Genomic DNA, 27,480 nt, shown 5'->3' on the forward strand with positions numbered 1-27,480 from the left:
AGAACATAGTATACACACATATGTACATTTAAAATACACATATATTATATATAAATAATTTTAATATGTTCTTTGGTGTTCATTCAATATTATTGATATCAGATAAAACAAAATTCAAAATTCCCTTATTTTCTTCCTCTCTATTCAGAGTGATCTGATAGCTTTGCAGAGCACAGTTCGTTTTAAATGTAAATCAACAAAATAAAACAATAAGATATAATTTGTAAAAAACGGGATAACATTTTGAGTTTTTAAAAGTAACTACTGTTATTTAAGTAACTACAATCTCAAATGGTTTTCTGCATAAACCTTTGAGTCCCTGGGACAAAATTTGGCCTAGTGGAAATAAACATATCCATCATTTTTCCTCTGGCATTCTTTTTTTTTTGCTCGCTCTGTCACCCAGGCTGGAGTGCAGTGGTGCAACCTCGGCTCACCGCAAGCTCCGCCTCCTGGGTTCACGCCATTCTCCTGCCCCAGCCTCGCACGTAGCTGGGACTACAGGCGCCCGCAACCACGCCTGGCTAATTTTTTTCTATTTTTAGTAGAGACAGGGTTTCACCGTGTTAGCCAGATGGTCTTAATCTCCTGACCTCATGATCCACCCTCCTCAGCCTCCCAAAGTGCTGGAATTACAGGTGTGAGCCACTGCGCCTGGCCCTGGCATTCTTGATAAACACATTATACATTCTCCCTAGTAAGTTGACATTTCAAGCAAACATACATCATGATCTTACCCATAAACAGTCAGGTCACACCCCCGAACATGTTAATAAGTGAGTTAGATCAACCGATTTTCAACATTAATATAAAATCATCTGTGGAATTCTCAAAAATATTTTTACAAAAATTAGCAGTATGATTTAAACACATGTTGGATTTCAAAATAAAAAATACATAAGAGAGAGTCCAACACTGGTACCTCTCCTCTGATCCTCAAAAAAATAACAATTTTTAAATATTAAAGATAATACTCCTCCCATTTTGATAAGTCACTCTATGGCCCTAGTAATTCAAACATAATTACAGACTTTTAAATAGGCTAGAAGTTACTTTGAAACTTTAATAAGAATTCAAAAAAGAATTCTACACTGTCGCAAAAAGCATTTTTCTAACCTCTGTTACATTAGCCAATCTAAAATAATATGATATGAACTCTTCAAACTACTACTCTATTAAATCCTAATATCATTTCTAGTACTAGTCTCATCATTAGCAGACAAGTTTAAAAAGAAAATTTTGGGCCGGGCATGGTGGCTCACGCCTGTAATCCCCAGAACTTTGGGAGGCCGAGGTGGGTGGATCACGAGGTCAGGAGATCGAGACCATCCTGGCTAACATGGTGAAACCTCGTCTCTACTAAAAATATACAAAATCAGCTGGGCATGGTGGCATGCACCTATAATCCCAGCTACTCATGAGGCTGAGAGGCAGGAGAATCACTTGAACCTGGGAGGTGGAGGTTGCAGTGAGCCGAGATCACGCCACTGCACTCCAGCCTGGGCGACAGAGCGGGACTCCATCTCAAAAATAAATAAATAAATAAAATAAAAATAAAAAATAAAAATTTATGTTTAAATCTCAAACATGAAAAAAGCACTCAAAGTAGCTTACAAAAGCAAAGAAGAGCCCTGCAGAGAATCAGGCAAATATCCAGGTGAATTCAGAGTAAAAAGTTGGACAGCTGAATGTTGTAGCCAGTGCAAAGGAAGGTGGGCTAATTACCCAGATGTACTCTACTACTTGAATACCCATATATGTGCTTGGTGTAACTTCTGTCATTTGAAGCAAAAGGTAAAAATCCAATGGAGATAGAATAATGCAAATGTGAAGTATTGGGAGCCCACTGTTTGTCGCATTTGGGAAGACATAAACGGCTTTACAAATATAAATACAAAAGCCATGTAAATATTTATGATCATTTTGTTAGCTATATACAACAGACATCTTCTTCTAGTAATTTCATTGACACTAATCAATGTCCATATTTTTTAACAGAAAGGTTTCTACATTCGCACAATTCCTAGTATATTTTTAATTCCTTAAGTATATTTAAGAATATTCCAGACCACAAGACTCTAAGGTGTTGCACACTTTCTCAGACTAAAATGTCAACATATATTAATATAGAACCATATGCTTTTATTCAGCAAGCATGTCATAAACCAAATTTTCTCACCTATGATGACAGGTAGATAAAGTCAATTAAAGTAAGTATAACTATTAAAAAAATTCAGAAATTTCACTGTATGACTCAGTTACCCGGGAACTTTTTCTAAAGTTTACATTATCTTACTGGATCTCAAGATTCTAACTCATATACTTTGTATTCCCTCCCTAGAACGTAATGTAGAGTCAATGAACATACCACAGATGAAATGTATGTTAAATACTGCGTTGCAAATTGAAATAACCATCATACCAAAGACTATTTCACCTAGCCAAGAGAGAATAATGCTTCCATTTTGCTTATTGTTTATTGTTACTTTTTATTTTAAAATACTGATAAGAAGTCAAAAGGCACACTTATCTTAAAATAATTTAAGTATAATGTTTCTAACCAATTATAATTAAGAGTATTAAAAACTATAACAGATAGCATCGTATAATCAAAGACAGGATCACCAGGATCTGAGCCCTATTCTTTCACTTATTAGCTGAGTAATCTTGAGAAACTTACCTATCAGTTCCGTCATTCCTAACATGAGTAACATAATAACACTATCTACAGAATTGTTGCTGGAGAGTAAAGAATAAAATGGATCTCAAAACAGTTTTGTAAAACTGGAAAGCAATATAAGAATTCAATGGGTTATCATCAAATAATAATTTTGCTTGAGAGACAAGCTGTTCAACACATAGTGTAATCAATCTGCTTCTTTATGTTTATATATCTTAAAGTATTTCAAATTAAATAAACATTCAAGTAAGTTGTATAACTGCCAGTCTCCGCCTCCCTTTTAATAAACTTTAACACAACTGAAAGGTAAAAATAGTTAATATATTTTATAACCGATAATGGTCACTTTATTTTTAAGATATATATTTTCTCATATGTTTTAATCTTGTTTTAGTATGTATTTTGTTCAGTTAACAAATCATCTGGCTGGGCGCAGTGGCTCACGCCTGTAATCCCAGCACTTCGGGAGGCCAAGGCGGGCAGATCACGAGGTCAGGAGATCGAGACCATCCTGGCTAACACAGTGAAACCCCGTCTCTACTAAAAATACAAAAAATTAGCCGGGCAAGGTGGCGGGCACCTGTAGTCCCAGCTATGCGGGAGGCTGAGGCAGGAGAATGGCGTGAACCCCGGGGGGCGGAGCCTGCAATGAGCCGAGATCGTGCCACTGCACTCCAGCCTGGGTGAAAGAGCGAGACTCTTTCTCAAAAAAAAAAAAAAATCATCTACATGCTTTCAATTAAATATTATGAATAGAACTTATCAGTAGAAGGAAAGTTATTTATTAAATTTCTAAGTCAAATCTTAATATTTTCTTTTTTCTTATTTGGTTCATTTGATGCAAACACAATAATAGTGTAATACATTCTTTCTCAGTAGTGGAAAATAAATTACCATTTTGCTTTCTCTATACTCATTATCTGAATGAGGCTTTAGATAGAAGCAAATTTATTACAATAGTGAATAAACACAACAATCAATGGAAAAATACTTGCAACAAACCATACCTAGTAATAAGAACTGCATTATCGTGGTGGGCAATCCCATTTTCTGGAATGGTGTTTCCATCACTTTGGTGAGAGAGAATGGATTTCTGCCATTTACAGAAGCTATCGAGGGACTTGTCTGCATGGTGGTTTATCTCCAAGTTTGGCTGCAATACAACATGCATACCAGAAATGTTCCAAACAAATTACTAAGGTCAGTTGTTAAAACTTCTGAAGACTAAAGTGGGACGATAATTAGAAGCAGTGGTTTCTAGGAATAATCTCTTGCCAATTTTTATCTCTGTAATATCTGACCTAGAGCTCATTTGGTATATTATTGAACTGGTATTTTTTTCCAGTTCCAGCTATAATGATAATGTGAACATATGTGAGATTATCAACATAAAAACTAATGAAAATCATTATTATAAGATATGCCATGAAAATGTTCACCCTTATACTGCAACATAGCTACTCTATATAGCTTTAACATAAAAGGTATATTCTTGTAATATATTTAAAATTTGCTTAAGATATTAAATGTGTAGAGCTAAAAATCATATCCAACTAGAATTTCCTAATAGGAGCAATAATAAAACATATTATTTAATAATAAGTGATTCTATAGCTCTATAGCCTCTCTGTTAACAATCTTAGATTTATAAACTAACTCATTCTTACCTGATCTTCTGTGAGAACAATTAAGCGGGCCACTATAATATTCACAACGTTTCCTAGGCTGGAATCACGGTAAAGTTTGGCAACCTGACCTCCAGAAAATAAGAAAAGACACAAAGTCAGACAAAAATTATAGGGTGATAGTTTGGTTTTTTAAGTGCTAAAATAATTTTTTTATAAATTTAACCATTGTATACATTACCCCATATCACTTAGAACTCTGCCCTCAAGGTGCCTTGGTAAAAGGTTTTTATATAAGTCTACCTCAATAAATATTTTCTCCTAGACATGAACTACAGCATGGAAATTAGAGGGTGAGCTGATGTTTCAAGTTAAAAAAAAAAAAAAACCCTTAAACAAGATTTAACAATCCACTAAAACTGTCATATTATCTAGAAATGAATGATAAGGTCATCTTTAAATGTATTTTTATGGAACTGAAAAATTACTAGACCAATTTTTTACCATCTTAGACAGGTAAATTCTCATCATTATTTACTTCACAGCAAAAATTTATGACCTTAGTCACAAACACAACAAATATGAAGTAAAATATTATATAGAGGGATCAAACTTACAATATTCATCACACTCAAAATGTAATGTTCAATGTCTTTGCGGCCATGGTAGCCCACCATCATTTTGTCTGCCACTACCAATGTCTCCACAAACCGTTCAATGCTCACTGATCTCTTCTGTCTGTGGTGGATATGTGTGCTGTTAATTGGTAGTGAATAAGAAACAGTGGATGTGCCATTCAGCCACCAAGGTTTGCCACTTCTTGTGAAATCTACAATAAAAGCAGCCAATTCAGATAGGTTCACTAATTAAAAATATTTATCTATAGATCTTTCATGTAGACATGCTTCTCATAAATTCTCTAATATATTAAGATTTCTCAAAGGGCAGAGAATGAGAAAATGCAGTAGTGAGAAAAAAGTCTGTACATTTTTTAAAATAATCATCTGAAAAAAATTAAACTTTCAACTGCTCATGAAAACAAATCTAAGAAATGAATTAATTAATAAAAATAATTTTCAAACAGTCATTTCATATTCTTCCAGTAATTACATCTTAATACATTTAAATTTAGGATATATACTTTAAAGAATCATTTAAAGTTATTTAAAAAGCATCTAGAGTATGAACTTTTCAATCAGTCTAAGACAGCTCTGACAGAGAACCCTGATTTCGCAAAAATCTATTCCAAAGATACTTTCGATTGTTCATTTTAAAATAAGATGCTTTCATCAAGCTATTTTAATTAGAATCAATTCTACTGCTCTAGAAATCTCAATTCTAAAAGGCAATGAATTACTTTTTTCACTTAGGTTGGCAGTCTACAACTATTTATTCTGACAGAGTACTCAAAATATTTCTTTTCAAAGCCTAGAGGTAAGAGACATTCAATTAGAGTTGAAAGATCACGATTCCGGCATAATTTGCTTCGAACCACATTTAGCATGGATTGCAATGTATCCTTTGTTTTCTATACATTTGGTTCTTCAGTATAGAAGCAGCCTTTTAGTGCTATGCCATTTGTAAACACCTGCCTCACTGATTATCATCTTCATTAAATAAACTTGAGCATGTAGAGGTCCTCTGTATATCTCACTTCCACATCCTTATATTGAACAGGAAATCTTTCTCACCCCCTCTTATTGAAGACTTTAGTGAGGAATAATTAGATTAATAGATACGGTACACTTGACAGAAAGTGTAACTGTTCTCATTTTTCTAACTTCTTTAGCCTTTGTGTTTTAAAAATTGCATTGGTAGGTGCTATGGTTTGAATATCTCCTCCAAAACTCATGTTGAAACTTAATTGCCATTGAAACAGTATTAACAGCTGGGGCCTTTAAGAGGTGATTAGAACTTGAAGGCTCCACCCTCATGAAGGAATTAAAACCATTATTGTAGGAGTGGGTTGGTTATTGTGGGAGTGGGTTCCTGATAAAAATAATGAGTTCAGGCCCAACTTCCTCCTTCTGTTGTGTGCACTCACTTCCTCCTCTTGCCTTCCTCCATGAGATGACCCTCAGCAGATGCTGGTGCCATGCTCTTGGACTTCCCAGCATCCAGAACCATATGCTAAGTAAACTTTCATTGTTCTTAAATTATCCAGTCTCAGGTATTCTGTTACAGCAGCAAGAAATGTGCTAAGACACTAGGATGGATAAATTTTGAGAAATGAGGTGGAAATGATCATGAGACCCATCAGTTAAATACTCCTGAAACTCCTAAGTTAAATGAGTGTCTTCATCCCTAAAGGTGAAGAGAAGCAAAGACATAAAAAACACCACTTCTTATTTCGATAGTATATCCTCCAGATAGTGTTTCTCTGTCTCCAATTTTGGCAGTCAGACTCTCCAGATGGCCTCCATGACCTCTGTCTCCTGATCTTCACATCCTTTTGTGATTTCCTCCTTTTGAATATGGGTAGGACCTGTGACTTGTTTCTAACTAACAGAATACAGCAAAGATGAGGAGATGCATGTGATTTTGAGTATATTAGTACATGATTATGTTACATAATATTGTAGCATTTGTCTAGAGTCTCTCCCTTGGTAACTTAGAGAAAGCAATCAATCATGCTGGTGAACTGACACTGGCATCTGAAGACAATCATCCAAAAACTAAAGCTACTTGTAACCACAAAGAACTGAATGCTGCCAACAACTATGGGGGTAGAGAAGTGGATTCTTCCCCAGTCAAGATTCTAGATGAGAATTCAGCCCTGGTTGAAGCTAAGCAGATGACCCATCCATGCACAGACTCCTGACCAACAGAAACTGTGAAATACTAAAAGTATACTGAGTAAGCATACTTCTGTGCTTACAATAAAACCTAAAACACTAGGTTTTATTGCCTAATATTGTTACAAAACAGTCAAAAGCTTTTCCACATCAATATAACTCCAATTTCTCCTGCTCAATCCTCTGTGATCATAAAACCACTCATGTATTCAAGTCATGCCTAGTCTCTTACTCTGGCTAAACAGCTTAAATGTCCAAATATAGGATTTTATTTTCATTCTTTCGATCATTTCCCCTTCTCTGACCCATTCAATTTCTCCTTATTTTTATTTAAAATATTGTGAAAATAATTAGACATTATTGTGCAATAAACACATAGCAATGGTAGTTCTCATTTAAAATGTATTCAGGTCGGGCGTGATGGCTCACGCCCGTAATCCCAACACTTTGGGAGGCTGAGGCGGGTGGATCACCTGAGGTCAGAGCTTGAGGCCAGCCTGGCCAACATGGTGAAACCCCGTCTCTACTTAAAATACAAAAATTAGCCAGATGTGGTGGCAGGCGCCTGTAATCCCAGCTGCTCAGGAGGCTGAGGCAGGAGAACCACTTGAACCTGAGAGACAGAGTTTGCAGTGAGCCAAGATCACACCACTGTGCTCCAGCCTGGGCGACAGGGCGAAACTCCATCTCAAAAACTAAAAAATTAAAAAAGAGAACAGGTTGGTAAAATACTTCAAATATTTTGTCCAGTAAAATATTTCAAATCCTAAATTAATGTTTCTACTAAAAAAATATATATATATATAAAAATTAGCTGTGTGGTGGCACACCGCTGTAGTCCCAGCTACTCAGAAGGCTGAGGCAGGCCAATTGCTTGAACCTGGGAGGCGGAGGTTGCAGTGAGCTGAGATGGCACCACTGCACTCCAGTCTGGGCAACAAGAGCAAAACTCCATCTCAAAAATAATAATAATAAAAAAACAAAAATGTATTCAGTGTAAGGTAATTGCTGTTATCATCATCTTTGTTATTGTAAAAATTTTCAACATTTTAGTTTTTAAAAATTTTAGTTTGCTTAGCTATCACTCTAACAAACTAGAAATTATTTGAATGTTAAAACTATATATTTTTATTTATGACTATCCATCAAAGGCATTTTATATATGTCATATATAATTATATATTCAATATTTTATACATATACATATATACTGAATAAAATCAAGGGAGAGAACATCTTCAGTTTCATTTTAAAAATTAAATTAATCCAGCATAATTAGCTCATTATAAAACTATACATTCTATAATTGCCAATTGACTTCTTAATGTTAAGCTTAATGATGTGTAACTACTATCTTTATTAGTCTAAAATAGAAAACAAGATTGACTTGTTTTGTTTCAAAATAAAGATTAGTAGTTCTTCAAATGATACCTGTTACAGATGCTTTGCTCAATTTAATTTTGATTAGATTATAGCATGTTAGGAAAACATTGCTCATAAACACATACAACACAATAACTTTTTCCCAAAATCAATATGGATTTCATTGCCATCTGAAATAAGATTTTAACTTTTTGATCAACATCAAAGTGTTTTTTTGATATTGATCAATATCAAAGTGTTTTGATCAATATCAAAGTGTTTTAACTTTTTGATCAATATCAAAGTGTTTGAATATATACAGCCATTCACCATTATTTCATTGACCTGCTTTATTTTTGTTCATAGTGCCTACTACTTCTGGACAGTTGGTCATATATTTATTTGTTTGTTTGTTTATTTAGTTAACTGTCTTTCCTCACTATATATAAACTCCATGAGAGCAGGGACTTTTTCTGCTTTATTTATTGCTGCATCTCCAGCACCTAGAATAGCCTTGTATATGGGTACTAAATGAATATTTATTTAATGAATACATAAGTAGATAATGAAGATATAGTGACATAATAATATCTATTTCAATGGACTAGAAGAATACTTAGTTGTATTTGGAATAAGTAATTTTCAGTTTCTTCTTTTCCTTTTTGTCCTGTATTTTCTAAATTTTCTAAAAGGAACATTTATTACTTCTATAAAATGTTTAAAAATTCATAGTTTGAATCTAATTAGAATGGAAAAAATTAATATCTGAATATAAGATAAATATATCCAGTGTCAAGGGGGTTTCATATCTTATATTTTGACATAAACTTGAATTCCAGGTAATAGGCTAACTGGCAGTGTATGCCTATAAATTCACATCTCTCATTTGACCTATGCTGTTGAAACAGTATTACAATTAAGATGTTAGCCAGACATTTCTCAAATTTACTACTAAACACAAAACGTTTTTTTTCGCCAGTAACACTTGCCCAGAACATAGGGAAATACTATTATATTCCCAGTAATGGTAAGCCAGTGAAGTTTTTCAAGGTGTGTGATACAGCCAGATTTAGGGGACAGATTTTACTGAAAACAAGAACACAAACCTGGAGACAGAAAGCATAATTAGAAAGTCAGTATAGTGGTCTCGGCAAGAGATAATGAGGGTCTGAAATAAATAGACTAGAGTTTGGGGTAGTAGAAATGGCAAGTGAATTAAAAACATTGAAATGGAACACTTTAGGAAATTCTCACAGTAATCCAAATGAGAGATGGTAAGAGAATATCTTTCCCCAAAAGGGCAGAATTTTATGATAGCCATAAGAATGGATTGGAGAAGTGTTTGACTAACGCGTAAACCATTAAAAAATAAGGATCTGCCTGAGTTAAAATAATGTGATACATACTTCAAAAAAGAATAATTTAAATATGAAAGGATTAAGAGATAGGCTTTTCAGAATATGATAAAATCTTTAAATATTTTTGTAAAAGGTGATCTTCTTTACAATCATACAGTGAACATTGGCATATTATGGAAAAATGATAGAATAATTACATTATAATAAACAACTGAATATTTGAATCCTAGTTTTCTTTTTTTTTTTTTTTTTTTTTTTTTGAGAAGGAGTTTCACTCTCGGCGCGATCTTGGCTCACTGCAACCGCTGCCTTCAGGGTTCAAGCAATTCTCCTGCCTCAGCCTCCCGAGTAGCTGGGACTACAGGTGCATGCCACAACGCCCGGCTAATTTTTGTATTTTTAGTAGAGACGGGGTTTCACCATGTTGGCCAGGATGGTCTCGATCTCCTGACCTGGTGATCCGCCTGCCTCGGCTTCCCAAAGTGCTGGGATTATAGGCGTAAGCCACTGTGCAGGGCCTGAATCCTAGTTTTTAAAGAATTTACATATAGTTATACTTACAGTCTAAATGTTGTTAAATATAAGATAAACTTGTTTCCATAATGGTTCATTTCATTACTCAATATAAAGACCCAACAAACCTTTTGTTTTCATTATTAACTATGAAATTTTATTTCATGTTTTAAGTAGATTCACTGTAAGTTGTCTTTTTCTGGTACCAACTATTCTTGACCAACAAGTACCTAATTAACAGCCTCAGAGATTACTCAAGAAGAAAGTGTGCAGAATGGGAACAGTAGGTTAAGACAAGAAGCCTCAACACTTAAGAAGAAAACAAGCCCATGAAGAATATGGAGAAGAAACAAAAGGATGATGCATATCATACACTAATTCACAAGGCAATCCTTTCTTTTTTTTTTTTTTTTCGTTTTTGAGATGGAGTCTCACTCTGTCACCCTGGCTGGAGTGCAGTGGCACGATCTGGGCTCACTGCAACCTCTGCCTCCCGGGTTTAAGAGATTCTTCTGCCTCAGCCTCCCAAGTGGCTGTGACTACAGGCAAACGCCGACACACCCGGCTTATTTTTGTATTTTTAGTAGAGATTGGGTTTCACCATATTGGCCAGGCTGATCTCGAACTCCTGACCTTGTGATCCGCCTGCCTCGGCCTCCCAAAGTGCTGGGATTACAGGCGTGAGCCACTGTGCCCAGCCAACCCTTTCTATTTTTTACTAAATCTATTTGTTGGTGACTTTACCTTTGCATTAAGCTGAAATCTCTCTGAAACATTCTGCCGCTGGTTCTAGCTACCGGAACTACATAGAACAAATCTTTAAAAATTTTTGTTAATATAATAACACTTTAGTGTACTAGAAACAGTCATCTTAATGATAGCTATAATTTGATTGGGTAACTAGTATGTGCTGAGATGAGCACTCAGAGAGGTTGGGGAATTCGTCCCATGCTATACCAAAGTGCATGTTCTTTTTGCTATGCTATGTTATATCCACTGTTTCTCTACATTTTCTCACCCTTAGACTAACATCCTCCTAACTCCTTAGCTCTAGTCTTGCTCTTCTCTAATTCCACCTCCATATTGCTGCAAGAGTAGTCTTTCTAGAACACAAATCTGATTATGCTATTCTTCCTGTTTAAATCCTTTCAGTGGGTTTCTAGTGCACTTAGGATAAACAAACCCCTTAACATGGTTTATAAGCTCTTCATGATGTGGCCTCTGCTAATCTTCCAGTTTCATCTCTCACAACCACTTCCCCCAACCACTATGAACCTCACCTTTATCCCTCCAGCCCACATTCTAATATCCAGTTACATGAACTGTCTGTCAATTTATAAAACATGACATTCTCCCTTTTGGTTTAGGAGCTTCATAAACACTATTTCCTCTATGTGAAACACTAACAGCCACTGTTTTCTCCACTTCTACACAGCTACCTTCACTTTTCCCCCAGCCCTCAGCTTAGAAGTCACTTCTTCCGTGAAGCTCTCCTTGACCACTGAAGTCTAGGTTTGTTGCCCGTACTACGTATTTCCATAGTATCCTCGCTCACTGCTAATACTACTTTTGAATACTACCTTAAGACTCTTCAAGTCTTATTCAAGTGTCTAGATTCCTGCTACTAGCATAAAAATATCAGGCTAAACAAACACCACAGAGTACTACAGTATAACTGTGCAAAAAAGCTATAGCTGTTATCTAAGTAAAATAAGATGGTTATTTTTTTTCCCTTCAACCAAAAAAAGAAAATGAATTTTATACAAAGTAACAGCTTAAAAACTTCTCAAAGAGCTCCCAAATTGATTTAAAACTACTGGTAGGTGACATCTATTAAAAGGGCTCTGGACATTATAATTGTAGTCAAATTCCTACTTACTTTTATTGCTAACCTTACTATACTTGCCAGAAGAAAGAAAAAGCAGCAATCCAATCCAATACGCTTTGTAAAAGCTGCACACTCACTCACCTGAAACCCCACAATGAGAGTGATCATACAGATGTCGTTGTTGAAGGGCAGACTTTTTGTAAATAACATGAGGGTGGCCATTTTCATAACTAAAATGCTTGGAATCCTCTGTGGTATTCTTTAAAGGTTCAATAAAATATTCTTCATCTTCTGTAACAATAACACCATGCTAAAAGAAAAATAAACAAAGAACTTACCAAAGAGAGTCATTTTAAATATTAGTTATCATTATTACCAAGAGCTAAAAGTAAATGGACACTTCTCCATTTACAGGGTTATAATACATGTTAATAAAAAAAATCAGCAAATTATCTGTACTCAGTTAAAACATTATATAAATGTTCCTATTCTTTAAAAAGGACATTTAAATACCTCTGTATGCTATGCGCTGTACTAAGCATGTCACATACGTGATTTCCTCCAATCTCACAACGACTCTGTGAGGTAACAGAGATTTTATGTGAACACTAAAACCTATTTCAGTTCCACATTATGCACATAACTATGTCCTCTGTTTAGATATAGCTTTGTGATTGAGTTTTGCACAATAAAAATATGTGCAGAGGATTATGTAACACTTTCAGCCCAACCTCTGAATACCTCTGCAGTGGAATCTTCTACTCTCTTTCCACAACGAACGAAGAGAACTCCAAATACCTAGGGTAGGTAGAAACCAAAAAAGAAGGAATCTGGGTCCCTCTGTGACCTCTTAGAAAGATGTCTGATGTAGACACAGACATACAGGAGAGCTTCTATTGTGATAAATCATTGACATTTTGAGGTTTATGTTACATCAATTAATATGTTCTTAATTAACACACATCCCATACATCCCCCATTCTGCAGATGAAGTAACAGGCTCAGAGGACTTGCCCAATATTACATAGAGGTAAGTGAGGGTACTGGAATTCAAAGTTCTGCCCTTATTTACAGTATTATATCACCTTATCCCTATTTACTTAGCCAAGTGCTACTCAGTTTAGTTATCTCTCCTCTTTAAAAACCTTCTCTAGTCCAAATGGAGTAGCTTCACCCTCCACTGAGCTCCAATAGAGCTAATTCTCAGTATCACTTATTTTCAATTAATTCCACACCGCTTTGTTATATCTCAAGTCTTGAAGTCTTATTTAAAGTTGGTATAAGTTTTCAACTTCATGTTTTAGCTTCCCAATTAGATTATTTGCTTTTTAAGGCAAAGGGTTATATCTCATATTTCTTTATATCAGTTACAATCATAGAAAGTGTCCCACATGTAATAGGTATAAATAAAACTTTGTTGATGAAAAAGAATGAGATGGTAAAAGTTATCTACATCTGAAATAAGAATTTCCACCCCTGTCTAACAGTGTTTTCCTAAGTATGGCACATGTGAGGACTGCTCTTAATCCAACTAATTTACCCTATAACACCAGATAAAATAAAAACTCTCTGGGTATATTTCCTCAGCTGGAAAAATGAAAGAATTGGTCTAAATTAGCAGTTTTAAAACAGCACTCTGGGGAGCCCTAAGGGTTCCATGGAAGTGCCCTCAGGGGATTGCCCCAGACAACAAAGGGAGACCTACATGGCTTGGATTCCTGGGTTTAGGAATCAGCTGTGCTATTAATCTATATATTAAGTTTCCATATAACATTTCATTTGAAAAAGGGGTTTTGCTGCTTTAAAAAGAAAGCTGAAAACCTCTAGTCCAGATAATCTCTAAGGTCCCTTTGAATTCTAAACCTCTATGATTCTGTTTAGGGAAATTCATGTTAAGTACCTCATGCTTGGAAGGAATGATAAGACATAATCAGAGTTGCTCTAATTTATAGATTAAGTTGGCAGTCACCTACATGAAATGAGCTGAGGAATGCAAACAAAAAAAGCAGCCCTGAGTCGCTTCATATAATTTTCACCATTGTTTGCTTTAATTTAAGGAAAATAGTCCCTATATTAAATGCAAATACTGGCAGAAATAACATAATATGCCATTAACATATTATAATACCTCAGTATGAAGTACTTTACCAGGTAGATCAACAATGTGCTAAAAAACTGAACACAGTTCCTGCAGAATACGGGGGAAAGTATAAGTTTTGATAAGAGGGATATGTAGGAAGCAAGGTCTAGGCAACAGTCCAGAAAGGCTAGAGACTAAAGTCATGCTGGTCTGTGGGCACAAGGAAATTGAAAGTTACCGACAAGGGACTTGATTTGCTGGGGAAAAATGAAGTCAAAAGCCTGGTAAGTAAACACAATCTCTAATTTCAAGAATGAAAAGACTCTAGAAGAACAATCCAGAGATTTTATATGTTAGGTACTTTGTAAAATGTTTATAACATTATCTCTTCTTAATAGCTCTTTGACGTACCACTAACTGTTCCACTTTGTAGATGAGAAACTGAGATGCAGCAAAGTTAAACAATGAACTCGTGATTGACTTTGGAGCCTGAACTCTTAACCACTAAACTATAATTCTCTTATCCTCTAAGGGCTGTTTCTGTATTTATTTATTTTTTCACAAAATATGCTTTCTCAAGTGCCTATCACAAGGCAGATACTATGCTACGTGGTAGGGATACAGGAGTGAACCAAAGTTCCAGCTGTATCATGTTGCTTACATTTTGGTGGGAGGAGCTAGAAAAAGCTAATTAGGTTGGCGTGGTGGGTCATACCTGTAATCCCAGCACTTTGGGAGGCTAAGGCAGGTCAATCACGAGGTCAGGAGTTTGAGACTAGCCTGACCAACATGGTGAAACCCCGCCTCGACTAAAAATACAAAAATTAGCCAGGCATGGTGGCGCATGCCTGTAATCCCAGCTACTCGGGAGGCTGAGGAAGGAGAATCACTCGAACCTGGGAGGCAGAGGTTGCAGTGAGCTGAGATCGTGCCACCGCACTCAGCCTGGGCAACAGAGCAAGACTCCGTCTAAAAAAAAAAAAAAGCTAATTGATTATACAAATAAATGATGAAGCAGGTACTGATAAACATTAAGAGGGGAGATAAAAGCAATCAAAAAGGACAGAGAATAATTAGAAGTCAGAGAATTATACAAACTATATTGGATAGTTGCAACCATCCTCTCTGATAAGGTGGTATTTAAGCAGAAACCTGAATCAAATGAGGGAGCAAGCCAAATATACATATTGGGAAAGGGCAGACCAGATACTGGAACAGCAAATGCAAAGGCAATGAGGTAGGAGCATACTTACAGTATTTCAGAAACAATCAGGAGCTACAGTGACTGAAGGGAGGGAAGGGGAGAGTGATTATGAGATTAGAAAGGGTCTGAAAACCAGATGATGGAGGGCCTGAATTTAGTGGGAGTACCAGAAATCTATGCATGCCTAGCAAAAGCCTTGCTCTCACTTACCTCAGTATCCCCACTCACCTTTACACTATCTGCCTCAAGACCATTAGGGCTAATTTCACCATGCCTCCTCTTTCCTTGCGGTATAAATTCCTATGAGAAGCCCAAACCTCACCCCCTGAATTCTAATTCTCATATGATTATGTACATCATGTTTTCTGATCCCATCTCCTACCTCTCCCTATTATTTGAAACACTTCTACTGTGTTCTCTCAAACTCAAGGTCAATCATCAACAAAATCTCCTCTACCACCAGCTTCATCTCTGAATATTCACTTCATCTTGCTCTAACAAAAACTCGAAGCTCCCTAAATGACACTCCTTTCCTGTAGTCCTCTGGAACAGTGGCTGCTTTCTCTTCTACATGCCTCCTACTGGACCTGAAGGTAGGGTCAGATGTTCTTGCAACTCACTGTCATTTCCAAACAACTCTTTCTCCTTCCTCAACAAACACCAGCATTGAACCTCATGCCATGATCTTCTCCCTCCTTTCCCAGTTGCATTTATCTATTGATCCCAAGTCAGTTCCCTCATTCCTTAAAAATAAGAGATTCTAGATCACTGTCATTCTCTGCAACATCATTCCTGAAATAGTTGTTGATTTCAATATCTTCTTATATCACAGGTTCTTAAAATACGTGTATGTGCATGTGCACATACCCTGAATCCCTTTGGAAGTCTAAGGGTGAAACCTAAGGACTCCTCCTCAGAATATTTTAAATGCAGAAAAAATATATAGGATTATAAATAAACCAATTTAGTAAAATACAGTTATCAAAATATTTTTAAAATATATACATATAACTTGTGTAACACTTTAAATAAGATATTCAGTGGCTCTAATAACTACCACAATTTCACAGTTAGTGATGAATAAAAATATTTTTAAAAGAATGCAAAAACTGTAACAATATGAAAATATCTGTGGTTTCTATTGGAGGCAAAGTCACAGGTACTGCTATCAACATATTGGTTTGTTACCTATATTTAAAAGTGAGAGAAATGTTAAATTTCCATTAAGAATTAGTAAAGATAAAGATGTGATATTTGCCCATTTCAGTTCACAATCCCCCTGAATCCCATCCATGGACCTAGTTTAAAAACTAATGACATAGATGGTCTCTTAATTTCCTGCCCTCTCAATTCCTTGACCTCCTCTCCTTCAAATATCTTGTCCCTCACCTTACCTTTTACACCACGCCCATGGTCAATCCCTAGACTTTGAGCATTATCACTATTTGCAGCCTTCCGTAATCTTGATTTCAAGTATCCCATTCTTCTACCTTTCTAAAACTGTCCCTCTAATATGCCAACTCCAAGGGATAGTCCTTTTATCCCCATGAGGTCCTATAATCCATTGATCCTATCACCTTTTCACTGTCCTTTACCCACCTCATGTGATCACTTCCCTCACAACCCAACTTCAATTCCACCTTCAATTCCCTTACCTCTTTCTCACTTCATGGAATCCAGCTGGCTAAACCCCAACCTTGATAAGATTCAACTTTGCTGGGCCTGCACCTTTGCAGCTGCATTTAGCCAGAGAAAAATACACCAAAATGCTGACTGGTCTCACTTTAGATTCATTAATAATTTTAACTGTAACTGTAATGCTTCACAGAAATTATACAATTATCAAGTTCATTCAGTATCCCATTCTCCTGGATAACTATTTCATGTTTTCTCATCTCTACTTAATCCTCTAAAACCTTCATATTCCCCTCCAATAGACATTGCAAAAACTCCTACAAATTCCTACAATCACAAATACCCACCTACCTGCATCTTATGTCCATATAATCTATTTTTCCCTATTATTATGGATGAACTATCTATTCCCCTAGCTAAAGATAATTATTCTATTTGTGTGGAAAATTCTATCCTTTCTCACCTATCAAGAACTTCATTCCAGCACCCCTCACTCTACCTAATCATTCCCATCTTCAAACAAAACAAAACCTCCTGTGACCACACTTCTGCCTGCTACTGACAATTTTTTTGCTTTTCCAGAAGTCCTTGAAATAACTGTCTACATACTCTTTTTCTCTCCTCCCACTCCATTTTAAACCTACTCCAATCATGTCATTGCCTCTTCTTCAAACTCTTCTTCACTGAAACTGCTTTTGTTAAGGTCACCAATAACCTCCTCAGTGATAAATTCAATGCAATTTGCAGTGCTACTCTTATTTGGACTAATCAGCAGCATTTTCCTCTTGAAATATTTCCTTCTGGCTTCCAGAACATTTTCCTGATATTCCTTCAACTTTATTACTCTGTTCTCTGTTGTTTCTGCTACGTCTCTCTGACCTCCCTGACCTCTTGGAATGCCCAAGGGCTCAGTCCTTAGACCTCTTCTCTATTCTACCTATGCTCCCTTCAAAGCAATTTCATATAATCTCTCGGCTTTAAATGGCATCTATATATTGATGACTCCCAAATTTATAACTTTCTAATTCATATCTCTCCCCTGAACTCCAGACTGACATCCAACATCCTATACAACATCTCACGTTTAACACCTCCAACTGAACTCATGATATACATCCCCCTATCTACTCCTCGAACAGCTTTTTCATCTCAGTTAATTCCAGAGTCTTTCTCATCTTAGTTGATGGCTGCTAGATTATGTTAGTTGCTCAGGCCTCGAAGTTGTAGTTATCATTGATTTTATTTTGTGTCCCCTAAAGCCTTTACATCTGGCTCCCAGTTTCCTTTCTGATCTCAACTTCCATTACTGTCCCTCCCTTTCTCTTGGCTACAGGCATGTGACCTCCATGCTGTTCCTCAAACACTCTCAGATCATATCTTTGTACTTGAAAATTTCTACCTGAAAATCTTATCCTTCAGATGCCAGCATTTCCTTCCTCCTTTCCCTTAGGGTCTTTGCTCAATACTTTTTCCTTCTTGGCATTTATCACTACCCAATATATTATAGTTTTTATTTATTTATTTATTTGTGTGTATACCCTACTAGAAAACAAGCTATATGATAATAGAGATTTTTATTTTTCACTATTGTAATCCTAGCACCTACAACAGTGCCTATTATATGGAAGGTACTTATAGGTATTAGTGAAATGAATGAATAATGAAAAGGGGAGAATGACAACTGTGGCAATGACTAAGTGAACAGAGTGAACAGAAAGTCTAATGGGATCATTGAGCTTTTCTAACTAGCTATGTGGTCTTTGTAATATTCAGAGGGACTGAAGATAATCAGTTTTCATGAAATAAGAACAGAATAGGCCGGGCGCGGTGGCTCATGCCTGTAATCCCAGCACTTTGGGAGGCCGAGATGGGGGGATCACGAGGTCAGGAGATCGAGACCATCCTGGATAACACAGTGAAACCCCGTCTCTACTAAAAATACAAAAAATTAGCCGGGCATAATGGCGGGCGCCTGTAGTCCCAGCTACTCGGGAGGCTGAAGCAGGAGAATGGCGTGAACCCAGGAGGCGGAGCTTGCAGTGAGCCGCGATTGCACCACTGCACTCCAGCCTGGGCGACAGAGCCAGACTCCGTCTCAAAAAAAAAAAAACAACAGAATGTAAGAAAATCCAAGAAAAAGAGAAAGAACTTTTGAAAATTAGAAATATGACTGCTGTAATTTTTTAATCAACTGAAGGAAAAGAAGACTAAATCGGGGAAACCTCATAGAACTTAGAACAAAAAAGAAAACAATGGAAAAAGAGAAAAAGATAAGAGAAGTAGAGAACCAATTCCAGAAAGAGAGTGCAGGGAGGAAGAAAAAATTAAGAAGATAAAATTATTAAGGAAATAATTTTTTTTAATTTCTCTAAGCTGAAGGAGGGTCTTTATTAAAAGCACCCATCAAATACCAAGCAGAAATTAGGAAAGAAAACCCATAGTTAGCCATGTTATAAATTCCTGAAACAGGAAGGATAAAAGGAACATGCTTTCACTGAGGGAAAATTTTTAACTAAAAAAATTTTTTAAAGAATAAAAGGACAAGAATCAGACTAGCAGCAGACTTATACCTGTGAATCAATGCTAACTTTTAAGACCTTGAAGTATTTTTCCTTTTTTAAAGCTATAAAACCATATAAATAAATTTTATGCCCTATATATTCCCTTTCCCAGTACCACCATCCATCATTCTTAAGGAAGATGATTTTTTGAACCCAGAATTTCACATTCAGCTAAATTATTAATCAAACATGAGGGCTGCATAAGGTCCCTTTCAAATAGACACAGACTCAGAAACTTTACTTCCCAGTCGCCAGTTCTGAGGTAATTATTTGAAGATATTCTCCAACAAAACCAGGATGTAAACTCAGAAAGAGAAAGATGTGGAACTAATTTAGGAAAGAAATCCCAAAATGAGAGATGTTATGGAAACTAACATCAAGAAATTAGCCCAAGAAATTAATTAAATTGCTCCATGAAAAATGCCTCCAAAGAAGAATGGAATGTATTTCAAGCAATAGATATAAGGACTAAGGAACTGGAAAACATTAAATCACTTGATAAAGAAATGATATGTTTTTTTCTCAATGAGAAAAAGTAAAAGTAAACAGAAACTCCAGAAAAAACAAAACCTGAGTAAGAAACCATGGTCCAAATATACAGCAAATTAAAATATGATATTATATGAAGCTGACAGACTATAATGTTAGGAATTTTGTCTTTTGAATGGTGCAAGAGTCCCAGCACTAAAACTATGGGTGAGGAGATAGGATTAGAAAACACTAATGATCTCTGCATTAACAACTATTTTATATAGAATGATTAAAAACAGAATTTATTAAAAGTGGTGGCCTTTGAAAAGTAGAATTTTTTAAAAAACACTTGTTTACATATTCCATTTGATTAAAAATGTAACATCCACAGGAAGTGGAGGTTGCAGTGAGCCAAGATCACGCCACCGCACTCCAGCCTGGGCAAGAGTTAGTAAGACCCTGTCTCAAAAAAAAATAACATTATACAAAATAAGAATGAAGGTAAAGTTTACTAAAACTGGTGTGTAAAAGTGTGAAGTATGTGCTCACAAATTCCTTACAAACTGCCAAGGGAAAAAATAGTAACTTCAGTGGACAAACCTGGCAGATCACACCTTAATCAAATCATCAAACTTAGTTAACACGGACCATACAGTGTCAATAAGAGACGAAGTAAAATAGAAAGGTGTTAACAGAGAGAAAGAGAACAAGAGACAGAAAGTCCCAATAAGGATGAATAGGTGACATTTTGTCATCTCCTTCATTGTAGAAAAGGTCCCATTTTCAACTTTATTCTCACTTTTGAGTCATCGAACAGCATGTTGCACAATTTCATAAAGTCACCTGCATTAATGGCTCTGAAGTTACTTGTTTCCAGAATTGAATTCTTTTCTAAACTTCAGAGCTATATTTCTCAAATACCATTAGACATCTTTAATCTTTATTTATTCAGATTCCTCACATTTGCTGTATCAAAGGCATGCTCTTCAAATTCCTCTCCAATCCAGCTCTCCTCTGACATTCGTTCTCAACTCATAACATTCATATATACTTTCATCCAAAAGAGGTATCTCAGCCATCTTCAATTGCTTTCTCTCCTGTATCTCACAAGTTCAATTCTATTTCAATTTTTAAAAATATTATTAACTACCTACTATGTATTCTCTGTCTTACTATATGTCAGGAAAGAAAAAATTAATAGGATGCAAATATTTTAAATTTTGTCCCTAAATGTGGTTCAAATTCATTCTGTCTTCTTTATTCTCAATGCCATAGTCTTTGAATAGGCCCTTATTGTCTCCTACATGTTCTAAATTATCTTCGTATCTATAATCACTCTTCTCTCAAATCCCACAATGGAATTAGTTTTGTTTTGTTTTTTTTCTAAATCTTGAATTTGCTCATTTCATCACCCTGTTAAAACTAGCAATGGCATAATTAATGTTAATGCCAAATATAAATAACCTAGTCAATGACTAGGAATAGTATTTTTCTGTGATAATAAATAGTGTGTCATTTTAACATATGAGAAGTTTTAGAACACATTTTGGATAATTTTATTCAAAAAGATAAATCTGTTTTATAGATAAAGTCCTAACACTGCTTATAGAGAAACTAGTAATGAGTGTACTCAATTTGTCTATTTATAGAAATTAAACCTAAATCTTATAAGCTAAGTAAATACTTTGGTTCATTTTACTTAACAGTGATAGAAAGTAGATAATTGGAGCACATTCCTATATACATCTACAGTGAAATGTTTTTCTCCATTGTGTAGTTCTTGATAGTCCTTTCAAATTTAAAACTTATTTAAACCCAACTCGAATTATAGTTATTTTATATTGAAACAGAAATAAGAATATGGGTATATTATAATAAAAAAGAAAAACAGTTTCTGAAAATATTCCTTGAGCATCAAAATGTTTGTACACTTTTCACAGATACATCTTTAATGGAACAGCTACATTAGCCTGAACAGGGTAAACACAGAAGAGAAAGCATGGAAATTTGCTTTGTTTTGCAATTATTACTATGTGCAACTTTGAACTGTGTATTTACCATTAGACTAGAATGGATTCAAATGCCCAGGATAAACCCTGTAGTCTTGAACCCATTTTCTTTTTTCTATTCTTTCTTAAAAATATATTTTTAGAAATAGGTGCCTCGCCATGCTGCCCAGGCTGGTCTTGATCTCCTAGCCTCAAGTAATCCTCCCATCATGGCCTCCTAAAACACTGGGATTAGAGACATGAGCCACCTCACCCAGCCTAGAACCCATTTTCTAACTAAAATAAGATTTATATCAATCTTCATATAAATGTATAAAAAATTATCTCATAGACACTAGTGTAAAAGATTTTACTTCGAGAACTTGTAACTTTAAGTAGGTCATAAGTAATTTTAAGATATGTTACCTACCAAAGAAAGATATTATAAAAAGAATGTCAGTGTTGTGGCTTCCTGCCATAATACACATATACATACAAACATACCCTAAAATTCTTCAAAAATGACTGAGTCTTGTTTATGCATAAAAGATATCTTATTTGAACAGAAAAACTTAAGTCTAAAGGGAAATCTGAAGTTTTGTTCATTCCTCTTCTAATAATAGAGTTTTAAAAGCTGCCCTTTGAAAAGTCAATACATTATTAAAAAGAAAATCAAAATCAAAGGCAGCAGAAATAGCAAAAAATTTTAAACTATTACCTTCCTACTTAAACTACCTATATATATATATTTTTAATCTGAGGAAAGACATTTACATTGCAAACTTATTTTCCCATCAGAAGTTTAAAATTATAGCATCTACTTACCAACCCAATACAGTTGCTTAAAGCCACTTTAGTTGTACTACGTTGATCTTGCAAATATCCTGTGTAATGACAGTTGTCTAAAAAATCATGTTTCCACTGGGGTCCATCTTTCCCCCAATATTCTACTGTAAAATGTTTGGACACAAAATCTGTGTTGAGAGTCAAGTTTAGATGAAAGTGCTTGCCATAGGCTGAAAGTTTAAAAAATAACTTAGATACTGCCTGCTGTGGATCAATAGGGTCCATACTCCGTCTTCTCCTTGAGTGTTTATCATTTTTCACAGTAAAGCTGAGAAATGCTCCATTTTGATCAACCCTTATTGGAATAGTTAGCTGGTAGTGTTCAAGATAAGTCAGGAATTCCTCTTTGTAATCACAAGGCAGAGAATCCAGAAAAAAAACACATGGAAGAAAAGAAAATTTAACAGAACAAAGAAGCAGCAATATAAACAACAACTATGTCAATTAAAACTATGAATCATTATATGTGAGGTATGTACAAAAAAAGTTATATTAAACAAAAATGAAAGAATAAAAGTTGAAAATCTGAAGATTAATTTGCAATTATTTTAATATTACTTGTGAAGGACTATTTTACTTTTTTAATTTTTAAAACATGCATCCTAAGAGCTAAATTCTACAAGATATATGAAAATTTTACATTGAAATAAAAAATAATGAGAAGTACACATATGTAAAAGAAAAGAGTTTAGCTCAGAATCTGTTTTTGAAAGTTATCCAAAAAAGAATCTCTATAGCCTTGTAGAAATTATTTTTTAAGAAATCATCACATGGTGAAACCCCGCCTCTACTAAAAATACAAAAACTTATCCGGGCGTTGTGGCACACGCCTGTAGTCCCAGCTACTCTGGATGCTGAGGCAGGAGAATCGCTTGAACCTGGGAGGCGGAGGTTGCAGTGAGCCGAGATTGCACCACTGCACTCCAGCCTGGGCGACAGAGCGAGACTCCATCTCAAAAACAAAAACAAAACCGAAAAAAAAAAAAAAAAAAAAAACACGTCAATGGGAATGTAAAATGCTGTAACAACTTTGAAAAACAGTCTGACAATTCCTCAAAATTTTAAACATGGAGTTAATCATATGATCCAGCAATTCTACTCTCAGGTATATTATATACACAATAGAAATGAAAACGCACATTCACATAAAAATTTAGATGTGAATGCTCTTACCAGCATTATTCATCATACTCAAAAAGGGGAATTAAACCAAATTTCCATCAATTGATGAATAGATAAACAAAATGTAGTATATCCACACAATGGAATATTATTTTACAATAAAAAAGAATGCAGTACTGATACATGCTATGACATGAATGAACCTTCAAAACAACTGTCTTCATAATCAAAGTTCATTATCTAACATTTAAAACATTATGCTAAGTAAAAGAGCAAGTCACAATATGCCACATATCATTGAATTTATATGAAATATCCAGAATAGGCAAATCTCTACAGACAGAAGGTTTAGTTGCCTACAGCTGGAGGTGAAGGCTGGTTTGGAGGGAATTTGGGAGTGACCACTAAGAAGTATAGGCTTCTTTTTGGAGTGATGAAAATGTTCTAAAATTGATTATGTTGGTGATGACACTAGTGCCAAAAAATAAGATAAAATAAAATAGGTTATAGTGATGGTTGTACAATGCTGAAAATACTAAAAACCACTGAATTATATACCTTAAATGGGTGAATTCTATGGTATGTGTAGTAATATCTCAATAAAGCTATTTTAAAAACAGCTTGACTAAAATTTCAGAGAACTATTAGACATATTTTCCTCATTTAGATGTACTAAATATTTTCCATCTACCTTCTTAGCTGTACATTCTTTCAGCTAGATTTACCACTAAAATTTCAGAGAACTATTAGACATATTTTCCTCATTTAGATGTACTAAATATTTTCCATCTACCTTCTTAGCTGTACCTTCTTTCAGCTAGATTTACCACTAAGGTAAACCAAATGTCTGCTTATTTGCCTCAGTGTCTATACATGGAGTTTACACACTAATATAAACTCCCATAAAACCATAACCAAATGTAAATAAAAGACAGTGTTTATTTCACTTCTTATAAATAATTAGAGTTCATACTAAATGTCATGGCTTCATTGATTTACTTTGACAGCCGCACTTTTTAACATGGACTTCTAGACATATACATCAATCTGTAATACTCTTGAAAATCTGGTTCATCAGCACCAAAAAATTATCTATTACTATGTATTCATGGGAGGGAAATCCAAAAGGTATGCCTTTCAATAATTCTATAAGGACTGGACTGGTCCATGGAAAACAAAATGGCATTTACTCCTGGGCCTGCTTTGTTAAGATCATTTCTATGATATAAAGCTCAATTCTATAGATTAAAATTATAAAGATTAGAATGTGAAAAGTTGCACTTCTTACAGTTCTCATTCTTACACTCAGATTCTAGTCTTTAGATCAGAATTCTTAGGTTTGGAAAAGCATTTTTTCACAAAGCGTCCATATTAAAAGGGTCCTGTATCATAATTTATCTGGTTTCTTCTTCTGCAGCATAAATGTTTGGATTCTCTTTGAACATGTCCTTGCCCATAAACTCTAGTAATGAACAAGCTTATTAAAGTTTAAGTTTCAGAAGAACAAGGCCTGGGGTCTATCATTTTCCAAGAAAGACCAGTCAACTCTAAAATCCACTGGATGTTAAATACTAGTAGGACAAGTTAAACGACGCATAGCCCTTAACATTTATGAAACTAATACTGAATTGACACAGTAGGCCTCTATTCCTATCACTACGCATCCCAAAAAAAAACTACCCACCCAAACTAAATATGCAGAATCTTTTCTTGTCCAATTAATAGCAACATTTTGTGTCAGTTTCAAAAGCAAGAATCCTACCTTGAGAACTGTATGAAAGCCTGTGGTCACTATGAAATTCCGATGAAGCCATGATGAGGCTCAAAATCCAGGTCAACGTCTTCCACAAAATTTCCATAATTTAGAAAACTGGATGATTTTTTTGAGGGCTACCTATGTGCTAAAGAGTCAATACCATACCAAAACCGAAGCATAACAATTTAATTTCTTTAAAACTTCTTGTAAATTAGTTATTGGATGTTCCACTGTTTAAGAGCCACTTTTATCCAACATCCTGCACTTTCTTCTATATCTGGATTCATTTTCTCAATCCAAAATGAAAAAATAGTGATGGTAAAAGTTTTCATAAGCAAAGCATTAGGCTGATTAGTTACTAAAGTATGGCCATTTTTTAACCTAGAAAAAAAAAAATTTAAGTTAACTGAAAAATATCCAGAATGGAAAAATCCAAGTCCTATATAGTACTGAATCCTTGCCAAAAGACATAACTACAAAATAATATAGTTAAATTAGACCATTGTTATTCTTTATAGTCTAAATAAACATTCACAAGATTAGACAAGAATTAGAGACCTAAATGGTTATCAGCATAATGCCAGAGCTACTTAATAATCAAATAAGGAATCTAAAGAGAAATCATAATTCTTTTTTAAAAACTTTGAAGATAACAATGATGGGCAATGAGTTAACTTCCTTTTGATAAAATAAAGTCGGCTGACTTCACTACCTCAGTTCATTATATGTAAGTGACAAACAATATGTAATCCCATTCCATAACATGCCTTTTAAACACACTCATATCCAGATATTGTTGTGTTGCTTTATAAAGCACCTATCATTTTTTTTCTGACAAAGTAGATCTATAAATACAGTGACATTTAGCAGCCATCTGTGAATACTAAGACAGTATCAGAAGCTAGACTTCTAAAAAGTTGAACTATATGTACCATAACCCTTGACTTTACTTGGAAGTCTTATGTGATTTATAAGGCAACTCATGAGTCAATTTCAACTCTATGAAATGTAACTTAAAAGAAATTTTTAAAACTTCACTTCAGGTATTACAACAGATTTCAAGTCCTATCTCATGTACTTTACATGCAAGTAACAACCTCACTCAGAGTCTCCATTCACACTTGATACAGAATAGTATATTTGGCTGCCTGGTTTCCCCGCATACAGCAGATCAGAAGAAGAAAATAACTAAGAGACTAAAAACTAGCCACAAACAGCCAAACTGTAATCAAAAAAAAAAAAAAAGGATAAAAAACGAAAATGTAGTTTTAGAACTCCAAAGTAATATAGTTTGGGGTAGCGGCAAATGGGTCTTACATAGTTTAACAGTTCCTATTGTATGTATAACTGTGTTATATAGTTCAATATCTGATATTCATAACACTATGCCTGAGTCCAAAATAAGAAGATAAATGCTTTTAATAAGTTACTGTTAGTAAGTTAGGAAAGTACACAAAAGATATTAGAAAGATTTTCATCCCAAATCCCTAATATATGAAATTTTCACATAATAAATGCTTACTATATATTTGTTGGTTGAAAAAACGGATGAGTAAAAGAATGAATAAATGAATAGTGGTTAAAATAAAATCACTTTAGGCATATAAAAAGTATTTGTGGTTAACTGTAAAATTAACTTACGTGAAACACTTTATT

At 34.9% G+C, this 27,480-nt stretch overlaps 1 protein-coding gene across 1 annotated transcript in view; it reads right to left on the reverse strand.

The window, feature by feature from the left end:
• ADAMTS6 (ADAM metallopeptidase with thrombospondin type 1 motif 6) overlaps positions 1–27,480 on the reverse strand; it is a 335,185-nt gene that overhangs the window by 300,985 nt on the left and 6,720 nt on the right. The window contains exons 2-7 of the mRNA XM_003265987.2: positions 25,831–26,205; positions 22,926–23,290; positions 12,303–12,471; positions 4,923–5,134; positions 4,348–4,431; positions 3,688–3,833 (exon numbers count right to left, since the gene is read on the reverse strand). Coding sequence (XP_003266035.1) covers positions 3,688–3,833; positions 4,348–4,431; positions 4,923–5,134; positions 12,303–12,471; positions 22,926–23,290; positions 25,831–25,927 — 1,073 coding nt within the window. The 5' untranslated portion in view covers positions 25,928–26,205. The remainder of the gene's footprint in view (positions 1–3,687; positions 3,834–4,347; positions 4,432–4,922; positions 5,135–12,302; positions 12,472–22,925; positions 23,291–25,830; positions 26,206–27,480) is intronic.

Source organism: Nomascus leucogenys, chromosome 18 (assembly GCF_006542625.1).
Source record: "Nomascus leucogenys isolate Asia chromosome 18, Asia_NLE_v1, whole genome shotgun sequence".
In the NCBI taxonomy this organism is placed as follows: domain Eukaryota; kingdom Metazoa; phylum Chordata; class Mammalia; order Primates; family Hylobatidae; genus Nomascus; species Nomascus leucogenys.